The following is a 20,433-nucleotide window of genomic DNA, read 5'->3' on the forward strand; positions in this document are numbered from 1 at the left end:
GGCAGGATGTGGAGGGGCAAGGGCCTGGAGCCCCAGTCATGGGGAAAGCGCCCAGGCGGTCCCCTGGCTCTTCCCCCTCAGAGGCAGTTTCCTCCCATTTCACACTCACCCTCCCAGGCCTCGGGCAGGACAGGGACCCACAAGAGCAACAGGAGGAGGCCTCGGGGCCCTATTACAGGAAAATTTTGTAAATGAGAACCACTTGATGTTTTGTTGGTCTAGAAATGCGCAGTAAATGGAAAGAAACTTTCAGCCTGTGAGAATGAAAAGTGAGACTCCCTGAGAAGATGGGCTCCCCCCAACACTGAGTCTAGTGTCCCAGTCACCCTGAGAGTCCGTCTGGCAGCCTGGGTCTTTGCCCTGAACACTGTGCTCCAGCCAGGACAGCTCTTTGTCACGCGTCTCCCTGAGTCCTGGCCAGGGGCTCTCTGAGGGAAGGCCCCACAGGCTGTGTTCACCCCTTTTTCCTCCACTGCCCCTTCCAGAATAACTCACTGACCTGAACTGGAAGCCCTGTCTTTCCCCCACCCCCTCCATGTCCCTGCCCCTGGACTCTCCTGGAAAACTCACAGGGGGGTAAGGCAAGGGGGGGTGGGGGGGGAGGCCCTTACTGAGGGAAGGAAGGAAAAGGGGAGCAAGCATCACTGGACTATCTCTTAGAGCATTCTTTACCTTTTGTTGAAAATGGCCCTCCATTTCAACATCAACAATGCAGTGTCCAGTTTTCACATTTTAGGTTCCCCCCTTCACCCCCTTCCCTCCAGGCCCCCGGTCAAGTTTCCCAGGACTTTTGGGCAGAGCCAAGATGGGAAGTGCTTTGCATCTAAAGGAAGGTGATTAGGGGCCTCCCTGATGGCACAAGGGTTAAAGTCTCTGTGCTATCAAACTGTTGCCAGTCACTGAGGCCTGACTTCAATCCACAGCCAGGGAGCTACTCACATGGCATAGCAGACCTCTCCTGTCTCGCCTGCTGCTCCCCTCAGCAGTGTGTTCTGGTAGATGCTCCTGTTCTGCTCCCTACTCTGCTTCTGGTGAATCCTCTCTCTCTGTCTCTGTGTGTGTGTGTGTGTGTGTCTCTCTCTCTGTCTCTCTCTCTCACACACACACACACACCCTCTGGCCTACACTCAGGTTCCTGTATGCATAAATAAATGAAAAATAAATCTGTTTTAAAAAATTAAAATAAAAAAATAAGGTGTTGGGGCCTTGGTGGCGAAGCAGGGTTTGTGCTGATGACACAGGACCAAGCAGGAACTTGATCTTGATGTTGTGGAACTGCTTGCCCACTAGCAGAGTACACATGTTTACAGCTATCTTCATGATCTAGAGGGAATGGGCCCTGAGCAGGTGCTGGGCACCCTTATCTCTTTAGCACTGGGTGGCAGCACCCCTAGTGGTCAGATCCGGTACGTATTGTGGGTGCCACTCTGGAAGTCCGTGCAGCCAGACACCAAAGTTCTTCACCCACAGAGGACGTATCTTGGGCACCCACACAGAGTAGACAATTTTCCCTGAAGACTTCATGTTCTTGAACTGAGACACATAGTACCAAAAGTGGGACTTAGCGGCAACGTGATTCAGTCCAAAGATTCGCGTGCCTTAGAGGCGCAGTGTGTGGCTTTGAAAGTGAGCAGGCAGCACCCCACTGTCTTGTACTTTCTACGCATTCCCTAAGTATTCTCAGCATCCTGGCTGTGCTCAAAGTCACAAAGCCTTTGAATTCCTTTCCTCAGGGAAAACTCAGTCCCTTTAAAGATTCACCTGACTAGGACAGTCAAACCTAGGGTCCTCTTCCTATTGAAGGTCAATGATTCAAGGTCTTTTTTTTTCTAAAACTATGTTTTACCTGGAAATTTTTATTTATTTAAAGATTTATTTTATTTATATAATGTTGGGGTACAGGCCAGAGGAGTGGGAGGGTGAGAGGATTCACCAGAGACAGAGCGGGGAGCGGAACAGGCAGATGGACCGAAAGCACTGCTGAGAAGACAGTGGGCAAGACAAGAAAGGTCTGCAGCGCCATATGGGTTTCTCCCTGGCCGGCCGGGAATCGATCCCTCGCTGCAGAGGCTGCGGACAGCTTCATAGCACTGCGCTCTACTCGCTGCGCCACTGGGAAGGCCCAACAATTTAAGATCTTAAGCACATTTACAAAATCCCTTTACAGCAACAATTGCATGAGTATTTGAATGAGCAGCTATGGGGAGAGGCAAGCAGTAATAACTAAGGATGTGGTTATTGTGCCCCATCATGAAATCTGCCTAGCCTGACCCGGTTTTTCCTTTGTGCTTAATTGGGTCGCAGTTAGAAACTGAAGTTCAAGGAAGAAGATTGCTTAAAAGGGAACAAAATGCAACCTAGGGCCTCCCTGGTGGTGCAGGCGGTTGAGCGCCGCACTATGAAGCTATCCACAGCCTCTGCAGCACGGGTTCGATCCCGGCCAGCGAGGGTCCCACATGGCAAGCAGACCTCTCCTGTCTCGCCCGCTGCTCCCCTCAGCAGTGTATTTCGCCGGTCCGCCTGTTTTGTTCCCCACTCTGTCTCCAGTGAATCCTCTCACCCTCCCCTGCATCTGGCCTATACCCTGGTTCTTGTATAAAAATAAACAAATCTTTAAAAATAAAATGCAACCTATTAGCCATGATAATTTAAAATCTTAAAGCCCAGTGACATGTTCAATATATTATATAGAGCAAATCAAAACTGAAGTGTAACAGTTCATTCTCTCTTTGGACACTGTATTATTGTGTACCACAGCATAACAATTTGCCCAAAACATAACAGCTAAAAACAATAATGTGAGTATTCTTTCCACAGTTTCCCAGAGTCAGGGATCCAGGAGCTTCTGGCTCAGGGTCTCTTTCAAGATTGCTGTCAAGTTGTACCTAGCACTGCATCATCTGAGGCTTGACTGGGGCTGGAGGATTTACAGGGGAAATGACTCACTTGTATGGCTACTGGAAGAACCTCAATTTCTACCCACACGGAGGTTTCCATGTGGGCTGTTTATGATCCAGCCACTGGCTTCCCCTGAGCAAGCAATCTGAGAGAGAGCTACCCAGAGCAGTTGCAGAGTCAACACCAGTACATCAATCTTACGCTCAGAAGTCTATACTCAAGAGGGAATTAAGCGCCGCCTCTGGAATGCAGAAATATCTAAGAATTCACCTGCATGTTTAACACCAACATTAGAGTTGAATATGGTTTCAGGATTTTCTAAGTCATATATTTCTTTTATCTGATTATTTCTTTCCTGCCTTAAATTTCTCTTTCAGAAAATAATGGTTAACAATCAATCCAAGACAGAGAAAGGGGATACAAAATTATTTCTAATTTTTTTCAAGCTCTCTTAATAACAATGTTTCTTTGCTTTTAATATGGAACACACCACAGATCTGAGTGTCCTCCTGAACAGGGGCCCTTCTAATCTTCTCTGCATTGTCCCCACCCCAGCATCTGTGCTGCAGGAGGACACACGAGCTTCCTCAATAGCCTGCAAGAAAGCTGGGTACAGAGCAGCTAGATCAATGGTTCCAGACTTCCCTCAGTGAGGCAGGTATGAGCTACCTGAGCATCAAAGTTACCACAAGCTGTGCATCCTGACCTCCTGGAGGCTGCAGACAGGGCTGCGTAGGGCATGACAGGAGGGAGGGTTGGCAGTACAGGACACCAGGCAAGGAGAAGGAAGGAGAGGGCCCAGGCAGGGGCAGGGAGGGGCAGAACTGGGGAGGGAGAGCACAAGGGACAGGGCCATGAACCAAGGGGACTGCACCTGAGAGGGGAAATCAAATTCTGTACAAAAATGAACAACTATGTAAGAAAATAAATCTCAAGAATCAAAGGTAGGGGCCTCCCCGGTGGCGCAGCGGTTGAGCGCTGGGTTGCGAAGCTGCCCGCAGCCTCTGCAGTGCTGGTTCGATCCCCGGCTGCTCCCCGGCCACCGGAGGAGGGTCCCACATGGCGCGCAGACCTCTCCTGCCGCCCGCTGCTCCCCTCAGCAGTGTACTTCGGTCCTTCTGCCTGCTCTGCTCCCCGCTCTGGCTCTGGTGAATTCTCTCACCCTCCTGAGCTTCTGACTGTACCCAGTGTGTGTATAAATAAACAAACAAATAAATAAATAAATAAAAATCTTTAAAAAAAAAAAAAGAATCAAAGGAAGGAAGGAAGGAGAGAGGTGAAAAAAGGAGAGAGGTGGAAAAGGGATGGAGAGGGGAAACTGGGGTCAGAAGCCAAGAGAGGGGTGACCGGATCCCTAAGAGGATTGGGGTGTCTTACAGAGAGCAGGGAGGGGACGTGAGGGTCCAGGGCAGGGGTCAGAGCAGCTTGCTGTGAGGTGGGGAGGGGACAAGAGCCAGGCCGGGCTGTGGTTCCTCAAGGACAGGTTGGGGAGGTGGATGAACTTGCCCAGGACCCAGGGAGAGTCAGGTGCAGGGACTGGGAGTCAGCCTGTGGGTCCAGGGAGAGTTTAGATTGGGGAGGGGGGAGCAGAACTTCAATGCCCAGCAGGTGGCCAGGGCACAGGAGGGGAGAGCTATGGTGTGGGGTGATGCAGGTGGCGATGAGGCCCCTCCACAGACAGGGGCTGCGTTCATCAGGTAGTGGGTGGGAGAAGGCCCTGGGGGGTGGCGGAGAAAGGCTGCCACAGGGTGGCGAATCTGTGGTGTGAGAAGCGAGAGCCCACTGGGGTCAAGGAAGGCAAGGGGGTAAAGGCCGAAGAGGAGCCACATCAAGAGCAGCTCTCAGGTCTGGGAAGGGCAGGAGGCTGGAAAACAAAGAGGCAGCTGGGAGACTGGTGCTGAGGGCAGGTCTGGGGAGCAAGATGAGCAGAGCCTGGGTTGCTGGGGGCAGGGCTGGGTTAGGGTGCTGACCAGAGAGGAGGGTCTGGGGAGAGGACAGGAGGGGTGGGGAAGGGCCTGGGTGAGGGTCCAGGAGCAGGAGCTGCTCTGGCTGGAGGTGGGAGGAGAGGCGGGAGGACAGGGCTGGTCTGTGCACAGGGGCTGTACCTGCAGTCACGGCAAAGATGAGGAGCGCCTAAGCTCCCAAGGTGGGGGGGGGGGACTAGCATGGAGGGAGATACTGGAGGCCAAAGGCACCCTGGGAAAGCAGGGCTTAGTAAAATGTTGGGGAGGTAGGCTACATCAGGAGAGGCTCAGAAGAGAGGAGAACTAGTGAAGAAGAGGAGAAAGGACACCCTAGAACAAAGAGAGGAGGGACAGCAGGGAAGGGGGGCAATAAGAAGGGGGTCAGCAAAGAGGGGGTGCAGCAGGGAAGAGAGCAGCAGGGATGGGGTAGCTGGAAAGGGGGGCAGCTGGGAAGGAGGGGAAACTGAGAAGGGGAGGGTGGCAGGAAGGGTGAGAGTAGCAGGGAGGGGGGCAGCAGATGAGACCAGAAAGGGGGAGGGGGGCAAGAGCCATGGAGTAGGAGGGGCACACATGCAAGACCTGAAAAGAACTGAGAGGCTGTTAAGGCAACCTGGTGGGGCAGGCATGGGACAGTGCCCGGAGAGCAGTCCAGAAGTTTACTGTTTAAATACAATCAGTATATCAATAAAAATAAATAAATCCATAAAAATAAGATCAATATATGAATATTTCAGGAGGGGTGTGCAAATAGCAAGTCCAGCCCCCCATCCTCCTCAAGAACCCCCCCAAAGGCAAAACCGTCCTGAAAGAGTCCCCAGACCCCAGAAAGGCCCAGGCTCCCGCCTACCAGGAACAATGAAGCCCACTCACCAGTGCCCAGGACTAGGGAGGGGACAAGGGCAACCAGAAGCATAACTTGGCACCCTGCCAAGCCGGCCAGGAGTCAGAGCTCCGAGGCAGTGGAAGCAGAAAGTGAGGCAGCCAGCGACACCAAAGCCAGGTGTGTCAAGCTCATGGGAGTTTCCTGACAATATATTTCCCCAGTATTTCCTGCCCCTCCCCTCCTCCTACTCACTAGATTTCATTACCTTAATTAGGCTATCTCTGTAGTTCTTTAAATAGCAGTGTTCTTTAAATAGCAGTGGAAACAGAAATGAGGGGGCCAGCCACAGAAAGGAAGGGTCAGCAACAGTAGCAGCCACAGCCAGGTATGTCAAGCTCGTAGGAGTTTTCTATTTCCCCAGTATTTCCTGCCCCTTCACCCCTCCGGATTTCCTTAAATGGCTAAGTAGTTGTGATTTTATTAAATGGCTAGCTACATAGTTGTGAAGAAATAGTGAAGCTGTGCACAGCCACTGCAGGTTGAGTTTGATCCCTGCCCAGGGAGCTGCCCACATGGGGCAGCAGACCTCTCCTGGCTCCCCTGATGCTCCCCTCAGCAGTGTATTTCAGTAGATCTGTCTGCTCTGCTCCCCACTCTGTCTCTGGTGAATCCTTTCACCCCCCAAACCCCTGGCCTACACCCCAGCTCTTGTAAGCAAATAAATAAACAAAAAGATAATACTAATAACACTGTTTAGGCGGGTGGCCCAGCGTGTCACAGATGACTGCTTTACGAGGGGAAGCAAATCCTACTCCTTCTGGGAGGGTGGGGGAGGCCCCGCGGGTCTAGGGCTCTGGATTGGGGGCGCTCCCCTGGATCGAGCTGGGGCTCCCCTCCCCCGCAGGCCTCAGAGGTTTTCTGTCCTACAAACGCTTACCCTCCCCCCACCTGCCTCCAGGCCCCTCTGGGCTGCCCTCCGGTCGCCTTTTTCTCCTCCGCTCACCTCTGGGCTCCTGGAGTCACAAGCGTGGGGGCTCTTCCTCCCCGTGAAGACCGCGTCGCACCCGGGGCACATTTCGTTTTAGAAAACGGAAAAAACTGCGCAGGAAACCTAATGCACCGGGGCGGGGCTTGGGGTGCGCGGGCGAAGAGTCACCATTGCAGTGAGGCCTGGAGCTCGCACCGCCACCAGTCCCTGCAGAAGGAAACAAGTTATTTTTTTTTTCCAGTAAAGGAGAAAGGAGGCGCTTGGAGCCGGGCGGGGAGGGGCGAGCGGCCCTCAGGTGTCTGGTCCGCGAAACGCGGGGCTGTCCCTCCCGCAGTCGCGACACTGCGCAGCCCGGGCCGGGGTCCTGGGGCCTGGAGGGGGGTCCTGGGGGCGCCTCTTTCAGGCAGATTCCGGGGCCCGCACGAGGGAACGGTTCTCGCTGCCCACGTGCCCCCGAAAACCCTCCCGGACCCCCGCCGCCCGGGCCGCCCCTGGAGGGGCTCCGCCGCCCGGAGGGACAGCGACGGGCAGATCCGGGGAACCCCCCGGGGTCTCCCCCCTTCGGGGAGGATCGTGACGAGACCCGGTGTGGCCCCCCCCAGACGGGGCCTCCCGAGCCGGGGCGGCGGCGGCGCCTTCCCCGCGGGCCAGGCGGCGGGGCGAGCGCGGGCCCGTGTCCCCGCCTGACCGTCCAGGTGCGCGCACCTGAGCTGCCGCGGGCTCGCGCGTGCGGGGGGAGGGGGGAGGGGAGCGCGGGCGAGGAGGGCAGGGGAGGGGGTGTGGAGGAAAGGAGAAATGGGGGGGAACTATAAAAGGGAAGTAAATGTTAGTTATTCATAAATCTGTGGGTTTTTAATATATACTTAATTCCCATCAACGAAACATTTAATTTGTAAATAATGTTAGTCAGATGCAATGTAATATCGTTGCTAACCTTTCCTTCCCCCCTGTACTGTTCTCACTTATGCACATTTCCAGGCCTCCTGCCCTGATCCTCTTAAAACACATAAATACGCAGTTGCTAATGGTACAGCCAAACATGAGCTCGGTAAAGAAATGTTTACCGTTAACATGTCTGCCTCTTAGGAACAAAAACAACATGGGCTGGGTTTTATTTTTACGTAACCAAACCAAAGGATAATATTTGAAAACCAACTTTATTCGAGTACATTTTACATGAAATGCAATGTAGAAGTGCACGGCTGGTTGAGCGTTAGCAATTAAACACATCCATGTCATCAGTAAACCAATGAAGATGTTCAACATGGTCCCCCCAAAAATCCCAGTGATTAAAAATTGTGCAGCTATTACAAGGAATAAGACAGATGTTGCCGTATTGCTATAAAAGATGTGCCCATCCTTTTAAGATTTCCCAAGAGCTAAAGAACACTTGATATGCAGTTATAATGCCACTTACACAGTATGTATTTTTTTTAATATTTATTTATTTACTTATGCAAGTACTGGGTACAGTCAGAAGTGCGGGAGGGTGAGAGAATTCACCAGAGCCAGAGTGGGGAAAAGAACAGGCAGACTGACAAGGTACACTGCTGAGGGGAGCAGCGGGTGGCAGGAGAGGTCTGCGCCATGTGGGACTCTCCCTGGTGGCTGGGGATCGAACCAGCTCTGCAAAGGCTGCGCGGGCAGCTTCGCAAGCCAGCGCTCAGTCACTGCGCCACCAGGGGAGGCCCCACAGTATGTATTTTTTTAAAGATTTATTTATTTATACAAGAAGAACTGGGGTGTAGGCCAGAGGTGCAGGGAGTAAGAGGATTCACCAGATACAGAGAGGGGAGAGAACAGGTACATCTACTGAACTACACTGCTGAGGGGAATAGCAGGTAAAACAGAAGAGGTCTGCTGCACCATATGGGCTAGCTCTCTGGCCAGGCATAGAACTCATGCTACAGTTGCTCCCAACAGTCTCATAGTGTGAGACTTAACCACTTGCGCCACCAGGGAGGCCCACAATATGTATTTTATAGAAGAAAACTTGGAAGAATATTGACAAGGTTTTGACAGTGATATCTACAGGGGGTGATAACTTGGTGACTTACACTTTGTGTGAAATGTGCTATTTTATCTCTTACTGTATATTTGGATTTCATGGGGAGGGAGAGACAATTTTTGATGGGCAATATTGTTATAGGACAGGGAGAGGGGCAGCCCAAACCCCGCAAACCTGCCTATTCTAAATGGGTTCTGCCATCCGCCGCATCAACACAAAACACATGAGACTAATGGGAAGGATCTTTAATACAACTAGGAAACAATACAGGTAAGGCAAAGAGTCTAGTTTCTAAATGAAGCACCCAAAGTTACCCATCCCCTCGTGGGTAAAAGACCATCCATATGGGATTGGCCCAGAGCAAGGCCCCAAAGCCTGCTACAAGTCTAAAGCATCTTCCAGTGGGGACCCACAGAAAAGGGTCACAAACAACCGGACAAGTCCGGAAGGAAAAGAGCAAAATCAACATCAAGATAAAAGCTGCCACTGTCACCTCCCCACGGGTCTCACCCACATCTGTGTCACCCAGTCCACGACCAAAAGACAAGCACAGTTTCTTCACGTGTCTCTAGGCTCCATGCGCCTCTTCCAGGTCTCCTGGCTCCATCCTGCTTCCTTCCTTAGTCTCTTCTACAGCTTCTCCTCTCCCTGCTCAGCTCCACCCTCCCTTGGGTGGGGCAGGGAACCTCCCCCTTTCCTGGGGACCACCCTGTTACAATATGAACTAGTGCCCTAAACTCTGACAGGTGTTTAAAAACCAAAATAGTCACTGAAATTCAATACCGCACCCTTTCTCTTTGAAGATAATCCTTTACATTTTAATAGCACTGAATCTTTCTCAGGTGCTTTAGGCAAATATGTAATCAAATATTTATAGAAGGAGCAGGTATAAAGAAAATAATGAGTTGTGGGCAGGCAGGACAGTGCCTGGCTTATGCTCAGACCAACTTCAAAACCCGAGTTCTGACATTGTCCTTGGCTTATAGATAGTCAGGCCAAATCGTGTTCCTTGAGGATCGATTTGCCCTTGCTAATGCTTGAAGGATTTCAGAGCAAGTCTAAAGAATGATACTGACTTTCTGCTCTAAGGAAGTTTCCAGAATGTTTGGGCAATGGCAGTGTCTGTGAGACCATCCAGCCCATCTGGGCAAAGCTCCCTCATGCGGAGCACAGAGAAACTGCACCCCCCTGTCTGAGGCTCAAAGGGGCTTCCAGGCCACAGTGGCAGCTGTGTTCTCTCTGCTCCAGTGAAGGTTGGGGCAGCAGCAGGGAGCTGAGGAAACACAAAAAAAGGTCCAGAAAGGAAGAAGGAAAAAAAAGGCCCGAAGTCCCCACACTCCTCTTCTTTGGAGTGGACAGTGTGGGCCTGGGCAGGCCTGAGGCCATAACCTGGGCTGCTCCTGGCAGGTACCACTGCTGACCCCACACTGGGAGGAAACTGTAAAAGCAACGCTTCCTTGGAAAGTGACTGCTCATCTTCCACTTTGATGGGTTTGCCAGATTCATCTGGAGAAATTAAAAGAAACAAAACCAAGAGACAATTCTGGTTTTGAACCACACTCTGGCTTCAGGAGATCCTGCCACTCTCCCCATTCCTCCAGGGCTTAGGGACTCCGGCAGTGAGGCCGGGCTCCATCAGGCCCCCCTGGTCCTGGATGCCCTCCACCTGCTGTCAGCCTACACTTTGTCTCCACTTAGGCTTACTTTGCCCTCTCCTAGCCTGCCCCTAAATTCCTGACCATCTTCAAAGACCTTTGGCTGAGTGTGATTTCGTACAAATTTCAGGGAAAAAGAAAGACAAAGACAACAGAGAAACCCTGCAGGTCACCCATGGATCCCCCCTTAGACCCCAGCCCAATCCTACCCCTCCCCCAGACTCTCACCTTGGCCCTGCACACAACAGTTAGTGTTATGTGACATGTGGCTTTAAGTCAGGAGATGGGACAATGATATCTGGTGAGTAGTCATGGAGATCCCTGTCGATCCCCCAAATTTAGGACTATTGGAGAGGAGAGTGAGATTAGGGAACCCCTGACCCCAAGTCCACTGATCACGCCTACACAGACACTGAACAGTGTTTCAGGCCAAGCCCCTTTCCTCCAGGACCAGGCAGGAACAGCAGAGCCACCAGGTGGATGTCGGATTCCGTCACAGAATATCAATGTAACAAAACTGCATGTCCCATTGTTACCCATGTGATGTCTCAAATACAACTAACATCAGAAAACCACAATCCTAGCTCAGATGAGATCACTGCATTGGCTGTAGACTCTGTAGGGGCTGGAGGTAGAAAGAACCACTCCTTTAGGCCCAAAGAGACCCTCTGGCCCAGTAGCGCAGTGAGGCCATTTCCAGGGAGAAATGTGGACTCTCCTTGAGTCCCTCAAGTTTTAAACTTAATCACTGATGATGCAGATGTTGACTCCATCTTTGAACACCTGACCACTAATTTGTTTTGATTCTAATTGTAGAATCTAACATCTTCGTAAAGGAAGAAACGAGAGACTGGCCTGAGCCGTCACCCCACCTCCTGGCTCAGGAATCATTAGAGATTGTAAAGCAACAAAATCCATGGCTGTGTAAACAGTAAATTATTCATTTCCACAAATGTTTCAGATTTCCAACTTGTCTAGCTTCACCCCAATCTTTTTTAGAAAGATTTATTTATTTATACAATATCTTGGGTATAGGCCAGAGGTGTGGGGGGTGTGAGGATTCATCAAAGACAGAGCTGGGAGCAGAACAGGCAGAGGGACTGAAAGCACTGCTGAGGAGAGCAGCGGACAAGACAGGAGAGGTCTGCTGCGCCATGTGGGTATCTCCCTGGCAGGCTGGGACTCAAACCCGCACTGCAGAGGCTACAGACAGCTTCACAGCATTGTGCTCAACCCACTGTGCCACCGGGGAGGCCCTCTTTACATTTTTTTTTTAAGATTTATTTTTATTTATTTATACAGGCACTGGGTACAGTCAGAATCGCGGGAGGGTGAGAGAATTTACCAGAACCAGAGCGGGGAGCAGAACAGGCAGAAGGACCGAGGTACACTGCTTTGGGAGCAGTGGGCGGCAGGAGAGGTCTGCGCGCCATGTGGGACCCTCGTCTGGTGGCTGGGGAGCAGCCGGGGATGGAACCGGTGCTGCAGAGGCCACGAGCGGCTTCGCAACCCAGCGTTCAACCGCTGCGCCACTGGGGAGGCCCCCTCTTAACATTTTGAAAGCTATATTTTCCTTGTTTTTATTTTTAAACAATTTGTGTCTATTTATTACATTGTGCCTCAAGTTACCTCAAGTCACTATGTAATTAAGGCAAGTATAGAAATGAGTGGTTCTGTACCAGGCCGCTGCCAACACTGGCCAATGTTGAATCCACGCACCTCCCTCACCTCTACTGCTCCATCCTAGGGTGCCCACTGCAGCCAGGAAGGTGGGCCTTTGCGGGGGCTCCCTGTAACCCCTCACGTCCAGCTGCCCATCAGCACATCTCACACAAGTGTGTGACGAATTCACTTTACGTTGTGAATATGAACACATCCTCCCCCACATCCCAGAGAACTCACCAGTTCTCCTTTAGGAGCAGATTGAAAGCGCAGCCCCTCCCCACTGCCTGCCAGTCCCTCTCATGGGGCCCCTCTGACTCCAGCCTCCCCACCATTCTCAGCTGGGCTCACTCCTGTCTCTACTCACACCAACCTCTGTGCCAGGGCTGTCTCAGGGCACCCACCCTGCTATGACCTCTGGTGCAGCCCCTCCCAGGGGCCCACCTGACTGTCCTCACAGTCCAGGTCACTGCCCAAGTGCCCTGTGGTCACAACCATATTATTGGGAGCCGTGCTACTCATGTGGTCTGACAAAAGTCCAGGCATGGGGCAGATTTCTGAAAAATCAGAAATCTCGTTAGTTGACTCCAAGATTCTCCTCATTTGTTTATGGCTAGTTTCTACCATTGCTAAAAATACGCAATTAAAAGTAAAACTGCAAATACTGATCAATCACAACCCAGGTCTCTGCCCAAGTGCCCTGTGATCACAACCATATCTACACCCAACTGTATGAAATATACACCCTGCACGCCCTCAACACTTTGTAGCTGGCAATATGCTCCCCCACAGAATCAGTGGTCACTGATGTCAGAATGATGGGTCTTGGTGTTGTCTGTCTTCTTGAAATACATGCTCGTTACAGCAGGAGCCTTGTGTCCTGGTCACTCCTTGTTTCCCAGCACCCCGCACAGACCCAGTAATGCGCGGCTGCTCAGTCAATATGGTGGAATGAAAGAGCATAAGTCATCTATGCTTTGGAAAAGCCATTTGACAACACGTGTGACACGTGAAGACAAGGGCTGCCGTTGTCCTCCTCCCCACACTTCTCCCCCTCTGTGTCATTTCCACCTGCAGCAGGACAAGAGCAGTCTCTTCTTCCTCGTCTCCGCCCCCCCAGCTCACCTGCCTGCCCTGCAGTCGAGCCTCACCGGGGCGCTCAGCTATCCCCGGGTTCCCAGTGGCCAGTCCAAGGCGGCTGCACATGTAGGGGCAGGGAACATGGTCCCTCCACCTTTATGGAGATGCTGCTGCTATAGGCCCCAGCTTTCTGCTTCTATACAGTCTGTATTGTCTGAGATTAAACAGGTTTTACCCTCCTCCTAAGGGAAGAAATTATTTTTTTAAGATAGATGTATTTATGCATACAAGAACTGGGGTACAGGCCAGAGGTGTGGGGGTGTGAAAGGATCCACTAGAGACAGAGTGGGAAACAGAACAGGCAGACTGACGAAATACACTGCTGAGGGGAGCAGCGGGAGAGACAGGAGAGGTCTGCCGCACCGTGTGGGTAGCTTCCTGGCCAGGGATCACACTTGTGCCGCAGGGGCTGGTGATAGATAGTGCTCTGCCTTACCCCTGTGCTACCACGGAGGTCAAGAAATGAAATTTTCTTAATTGCCTTGTTGTAGGAGTCGTCTAAGCAATAAAGGCAACAGTAAGAAAAACATCCATCTATAGATTACCAGTTATCATCTAATTGTGACCCCAAAACCCCTGAGAGAGTGGGGTACATTCTTTTAGTTTCACACCCTGAGAGGCTGTCCCTGGGATTCTGAGCACCTGCCCTGGATTCTCTAGGTATTTTTATACCCCACCCCCCCAAAATCTTCATAGCAACGACCAGAGCCTCTCAGGGTTGGACCAGAGAGCCACCCACACCCAGCACAGCAGGGGGCCAAGGTGACTCCTGTGGGTGACAGCCAGGTGGGTTAGTGAGCCCTAAGATGGTCCTTGTATTCCCAAGCTACCTGTAGTTCTTCTCCGAAGACCTTGAACCTACCAAGTCTGTACTCAGGTCTGGGGCTGATGGACCCATCTCTCCTAACCCTCGAGGAAGGCAGGGCCTGAGTCAGGCACAGATGCCGAAGGATGTGAACACACATGAAGTGGGCACGCTCCAGGCTTTGTGGACTGTATATGGACTTACAGGGAGACCATCCGTGCCTACCAAAAAGCCACCAAAACCTCATGAAAGAGACAACATTGGGGCTACATTCTGAGGTAGAAGTAGCTACCAGTGGGCATCCAGGACAAGAGGACACGGACAGACTCCAAGACGTGAATTTCTTTGCCTGAGCCAGGCCAGGGCTCAGAATAAGCTGACTGAGAAGCCAGGTACCGCCTAATAAAAAGTATGTCCTAACATCTGGCTATTCAGAGATCTTATATACTGATGAAGGAGAGAGAGAGAGAGAGAGAGAGAGAGAGAGAGAGAGAGAGAGAGAGAGAGAGAAAGAGAGTTTGCACTGATTTGAAAAACAAAATTCTACTGAAAGGCTTATGAAAATACAGAGTCCTGGGCCCCGCTCTGGAGTTTCTCTCTAGTAGGGAGGGCTGGGGTCTGGAAATTGCATAACTAACACGTTCCCTGGTGGTGCCAGTGCAGCATTTGAGACCCACCACCCTGAGTCAGCTGGTTTGGTTTCTGATACCAGCAGAGGGCTGTGAGGGAGAGAGGGGGCAGGATAAGGCAGACCACACCTGCCACTACCCAGAACCCCACTCCCCAATGAGCCAGGGTTTGATTTCCTTGGGGTCTTAGGAATGGCCCAGACCCAAGCTGGGGCCAGGGGAGGGTGAGCAGGTGACCCAGACAGAGCCTTCCCCAGCTCCTGGGCAGTCTGCAGGCCCACAGGCTGCTCCTACACCTTCAACAGACCTTTCCTGCCTCGCCCGCTGCTCCCCTCAGCACTGTACTTCAGTCAACCTGCCTGTTCTGTTCCCCGTTCTGTCTCTGGTGAATTCTCTCACACACCCGCGCTTCTGGCCCAAACCCCACCTCTTGTATGCATAAATAAATAAGTCTTTACCAAAAAAATAAAAAAAAAAACCTCCCACTTTGGAACAGAGTTTTGTGTCTTTTCATAAAGTAAACAAGAACTCTAGAGCCAGCATTTACATGTCTAAGTGTTACTCAAAAGAAATGAAGATATGGAGTCTCACTGGTGGCTTAGGGGTTAAGCTATCACTGCCATGGCCTGAGATGATTCTGGGCCAGGGAGCTACCCACATGGTGCTGCAGACCTCTCCTGACTCACCCACTGGTCCCCTCAGCAGTGTATTTCAGTAGATCTGCCTCTTATGCCCCCCACTCTGTTTCTGGTGAATCCTTTCACCTTGGCACCTGGGCCTGTACTCCAGTTCTTGTACACATAAATAAATAAATCTTCGAAAAATAAGTATTCTTTAAAAGCCTCTGAATAGTAAGAAAATATTAAAATGTCTCACTTATACAGAACCTGCTACCATCTTGTCAGACATCTGAGCACATGGAGGAACTGGAAGCCCAAGGACCCCTGGGGGGACAGCACCCCTGTGTGAGCCTCTAGCTCACAACCCCTGAGGTGATGTCCATGGTCCAGTCCTTGACCCTGGGTGGCCCTGACCAGCACACAGCTGAGGAGAAGCCTCCCTCCCTCCCCCCAGCAGGCACTGGGCTTCTCCTTCAGGGTGAGGAGCAGGAGCTCCCTTTCTGCAGGCCCATCAGGGCCCAAGTCTCCCTCAGCATGGGGAGGGAGGCTTAGCAATCCCCTGAGCACGGTGACAGGGATCTCCCCTGAGGTGTGGGTGACACCCTTCCATCCACATAGTCCCCCTCAGGCTTTTCTGCTCTGTAGGAAGGTGGACTCAGACTGGGGAGCAGTGAAGATACTCTCAGGCCCAAGGAAGGACAGGCTGAGCTCAGGTCCTGCTCCACCTGGGTACAGGAAGACCATGGCCACAAGGGGGCGATATTGGGCAGCACCTGCTCTCATAGGATGCCTGGACTGACTGCCATTTGCCTGGAGGATGTTGTCTCTGAGCCTGGAGCTCCAAGTCAAGATCCTCCTGTCCAGTGCTCTGGGTTCCCAGCTCTGTGTCCTTATCCCACTGGGGAAAAATGTTAATGAGCTTTCTACTCTCAGTAATACTGCCAGTAAACCGGAACCCACCTTACATTACATTAAATAATATAGAGAGATGAAATAACTAGTAATTAGCAAAGGCTTCTAATGGAGTCACACCATCTAGGTTTTCTTCTCCCAGTGTGGACAAAGCAGGAGTCATGCTCTCTGTCTGGGTCAGGAGCAGGGGTAGGGCCAGGGAGGGACCAGAGTCTCTGCAGAGTGGGCGCATCACAGGGCTCAGTGCAGACGGGGTGGTGAGAGCAGGGACACAAGCAGAAGGTCCCCGCAAACTGGGCTCTGGATGAACAAAGAGACACCTGCTTACCGCTGTGCTTGGGGTGCACACCACAACCTTCACCTTTCCCCCACTCCATTGCTTCTGGTCTCTCCTGCTCAGAGGAGCCCAGAAAGGCATCATTTTCTGGATGACCAAAAGGAAGCTCAGAGCAGATCCCCTCTGGGTCACAAATCAAGGGCCATCGCCTAAAAGGACATCAGGTCAGAGTCTGCAGGGGTGAGGATGACTCCCTCACCACACTCAGCTACTGACTGCTCTTTGCTTTGCCATGGAGGAGGAATATGGAACAGCATCTGTGCACCAAGAGCCCAGTGCCCTGCCATGGCTTTGGGGCTGGGCTGATGGGAGGAAGAGCAGGGGGAGAAAATAAAAAGTCCCAGCGCCCTCACCTGCCAGGGACCAGCCTTGGCAAACTGTCCTGTCAAGGGTTCCTGTAAGGGTGAGATGGCATGGACAAATCTGAGGATTAGGGGGAGGAGGAGTGAGGAGCAGGAAACACTTGATCAGGGTGCAGACATCATCCTGCTGAGGGTCTCAGCAGCTCTTTATACATTTCAAGCAAACTGTGAGAGTGCATAAGCATATGCATTAAGGCAGGAAGATAACAATCATCACATCTTTCTCAAGAACAGCCAAGGGACTATTTGCAGTCCTGCTAGGTCATGACATTTATTATTCTTTGTTTTAAAGAAGGCACAGTTGCTAAACAAAAGTGTTCTTAGAATAGTCATTTACTGGGCCTTCCCTGGTGGCTCAGCGGTTGAGCACCACGCTGTGAAGCTGTCCACAGCCTCTACCGCGCTGGTTAGATCCTCATCCCCCGCGGGGGTTGGGGGGGTGGTCCTTAAACAACCAAACAGTCATTTTATTACTAGCAAAAAACTTGCCTGACTGAAACTAACATTTCTACGTTTGCCATAGTGAAGGATTAACTAAGGGCTAGGGGAAACAAAGGGCAGGAAGTTAACTGGGGGAAGGAAGATGCACTGACTCTTCCCTAGCCCTAAACTCTCAATTAAGGGAGGAATTTTCCTAATCTAACAGCAGAGTTTTTCTACCCATTACTCCTCTACTTATCTCAGCACCTAGTTTCCTGAAAGGTCCATGCAGCAGGTCGCAATGCAAAAGCCTACCCCGAAGCCCACCTGGGGGCAGGAATGCGGATACATGCCTGGAGGACTCAGACAATGAGCCTCCCCCCTCCCCCTACGAGTCTCTTCTCAGACAAAGAACCTCTACCTGCCCTACAAACTTCTCCAGCCCTACTAGCCCAACTACCCACCTGACCTCTCCTCACCCTATAAAAGCCTGCATCCCCCTAACAACGTGCGCGGCTTCACTGACCCCCCACCTTGGGTGTGTGAGGTCCGCCCGGGGCGCAATAAACTTTCCCTCCCTTTGAGAAATGTAGCCTGGCTCTCCTTTTCTTTACCGCGGAACCTTTCATTTCCGTATCTAACTTTAAGATCAAGGGAAAATTCCTTTTTCTGTAGGATTGCTGTTTGTTGTTTTAAGGAACTGTTATAGGGCAGCCCCGATATAAAACGGGTTGCCTGGCTGTGGGTCCTCACCCGCGTACTTAAAAGGGACTTATTAATACTCCACTACAGGCACACACAAAAGGTTAATAAAAGGTTTATTTACAAGGGAAAGGGAATTGAGGAAATGTACAACTCAGAGAAAAAAATAGGGAAATAAACTCTTTAATGCGTCCTACCCGATCCGCCAACCTGGAAACCCAAAGTCACTCTCTGAGCTGGCTGGACGCTGCGAGCTGGCAGAGAGCCAAAATGGGGGACCCCCTCCAAAGCCCATGTGTCTGGCTTTATACCAAACCTGGCTGCTTAACCCCACCCTCAGGTCCCAGCCACCTTCCCTTTGGTGGTGATGGGGTTTGGAGTTCCTAGTGTCTTTGGCTTTGGCTTGGGGTGGGGGTGGAGTTCACAAAGCCTGCATGGAAATAGCTTTAGGACATCCTTTTCCCCCTAACAGAACTACAAACATTTCATCAGAGGCAGGGCCGGAGATGGTTATAGGTTTTGGTTCTCAGAATAGTTAATACGTGACATATCAGTAGTTGTAACATTCACTATTTCCAAGTGCATTATTTGTGCTGCCATGGTTATTAGCTCAACCAGTCACAAAATTGTTGACTTATTCTTGAATGCGTACTCTAACAGCTACCATACCAATTGCCACATCCAGGGGAATCAGCCATAAACAAACAGGAAGAATTTAGCAGGAGCCGCCTATGGTGCCTCCTGGCCCATTAGGAATTTTCTTGCACTTGGAGCATGGCTCCAGTCTGCCACCCAACTGCTACCCATATTTTTTTTTAATAAATTTTATTTTTATATTCCCCATACTGTTATAGAGCAGCCCCGATATTAAACGGGTTCCTGGCTGTGGGTCCTCACCCGCGCGCTTTAAAGGGACTTATGAATACTCTACTACAGACACACACAAAAGGGTTAATAAAAGGTTTATTTACAAGAGAAAAAGAAAATAAGGAAAAGGTACAACTCAGGGAGAAAATAGGGAAATAAAGTCTTTAATGCGTCCTACCCGATCCGACGACCTGGAAACCCAAAGTCACTCTCAGAGCTGACCGGACTCTGTGAGCTGGCCGAGAGTCCAAAATGGAGAGCGAGCCCCCCAAAGCCCACGTGTCTGCCTTTTGTATCCACCTGGCTGCTTAACCCCACCCTCAGGTCCCAGCCACCTTCCCTTTGGTGGTGATGGGATTTGGAGTTCCCAGTGTCTTTGGCTTTGACCTGGGGTGGGGGTGGAGTCCACAAAGCCTATATGGAATTTGCTTTGGGACATCCTTTTCCCCCTAACAATTCAATTGCAACCCCCTTATTTTGACCCCAATCCCTCCCCTCCCCGCCCCCCACCCCCCACAGAGTGTCTCTGGTTCATAGTTTTTTGTTGATTTTGATTTTCACTTTCTTATAGTTATTCATTTTCCTGGTCCCTTATTTAAGTTTTCTAGATTCCTGCTATGAGTGAGACCATCCAGTATTTTTCTTTTTCTTTCTGGCTTATTTCGCCGAGCATGATCCCTTCCAGCGCCATCCATGTTGCAGCAAATTGCATGTGTTTATCTTTTTTGAATGCTGAGTAATATTCCATGGTGTATATGTACCACATCTTCTTGATCCAGTCATCTATTTTTGGGCATTTGGGTTGTTTCCAAAGCTTAGCTATTGTAAACAGTGCTGCTATAAACATAGGGGTGCAGGTGTTCTTTGGAATTGATGTTTCTGTGTCCTTTGGGTAAATACCTAGGAGTGGAATTGCTGGATCATATGGAAGCTCTATGTTTAGTAGATCAAGAAATCTCCACACAGCTCTCCAGAGTGGTTGGACCAGTTTGCACTCCCCCCAACAGTGCAGGAGAGTTCCTTTTTCTCCACACCCTAGCCAACATTTGTTGTTGCCAGTTTTTTTTAATATGTGCCATTCTCACTGGTATAAGATGGTATCTCATGGTAGTTTTGATTTGCATTTCCCTGATGACAAGTGATGTTGAACATTTTTTCATATGCCTGTTGGCCATTTGCATTTCCTCTTCAGAGAAGTTTCTTTTTAGCTCTTCTGCCCATTTTTTGACAGGATTATTTTCTTTGTTGTTGAGTCTCATCAGCTCTTTGCAGATTTTTGTGATCAGTCCTTTATCATTAGTGTTGTGTGCAAAAATGTTCTCCCAGTCAGTGGGGTTTCTCTTTGTTTTGGTTATTGTCTCCTTTGCTGTGCAGAAGCTCTTTAATTTGATGTAGTGCCAGCTGTTGATCTTTGCCTTCACTATCACTGCTTTGGGTGATGTGTCTATGAAGATGTCTTTGATGTGCATATCACACATCAAAGTGTTTCGCCTATATTTCCTTCTATGTATTTTATGGTTTCAGGTCTTATGTCTAGTTCTTTAATCCATTTTGAGTTTGATACCGGAATTGTCAGGCCTAGTTTCCCAGCCAGGAACACATCCCAGGCTGCAGGGGCAATGCTGAGTCCCAGCCACTAGA

At 50.7% G+C, this 20,433-nt stretch overlaps 2 protein-coding genes across 2 annotated transcripts in view; both read right to left on the reverse strand.

Annotated features, from left to right (window-relative positions):
• The window catches only part of LOC311188229 (HLA class I histocompatibility antigen, alpha chain G-like), a gene marked incomplete at both ends in the record, with an annotated part of 283,119 nt that overhangs the window by 19,442 nt on the left and 243,244 nt on the right, over window positions 1-20,433 (reverse strand). The window lies entirely within an intron of this gene.
• LOC311167635 (HLA class I histocompatibility antigen, A alpha chain-like) overlaps window positions 1-20,433 on the reverse strand; it is a gene marked incomplete at both ends in the record, with an annotated part of 94,729 nt that overhangs the window by 611 nt on the left and 73,685 nt on the right. The window contains 2 exons of the mRNA XM_084228707.1: window positions 1,240-1,323; window positions 1,411-1,533. Of these exons, the coding sequence (XP_084084833.1) occupies window positions 1,240-1,323; window positions 1,411-1,533 (207 nt within the window). The remainder of the gene's footprint in view (window positions 1-1,239; window positions 1,324-1,410; window positions 1,534-20,433) is intronic.

The sequence above is a fragment of the Talpa europaea genome (genome assembly GCF_964194135.1).
Source record: "Talpa europaea genome assembly, chromosome: 2".
Lineage (NCBI taxonomy): Eukaryota > Metazoa > Chordata > Mammalia > Eulipotyphla > Talpidae > Talpa > Talpa europaea.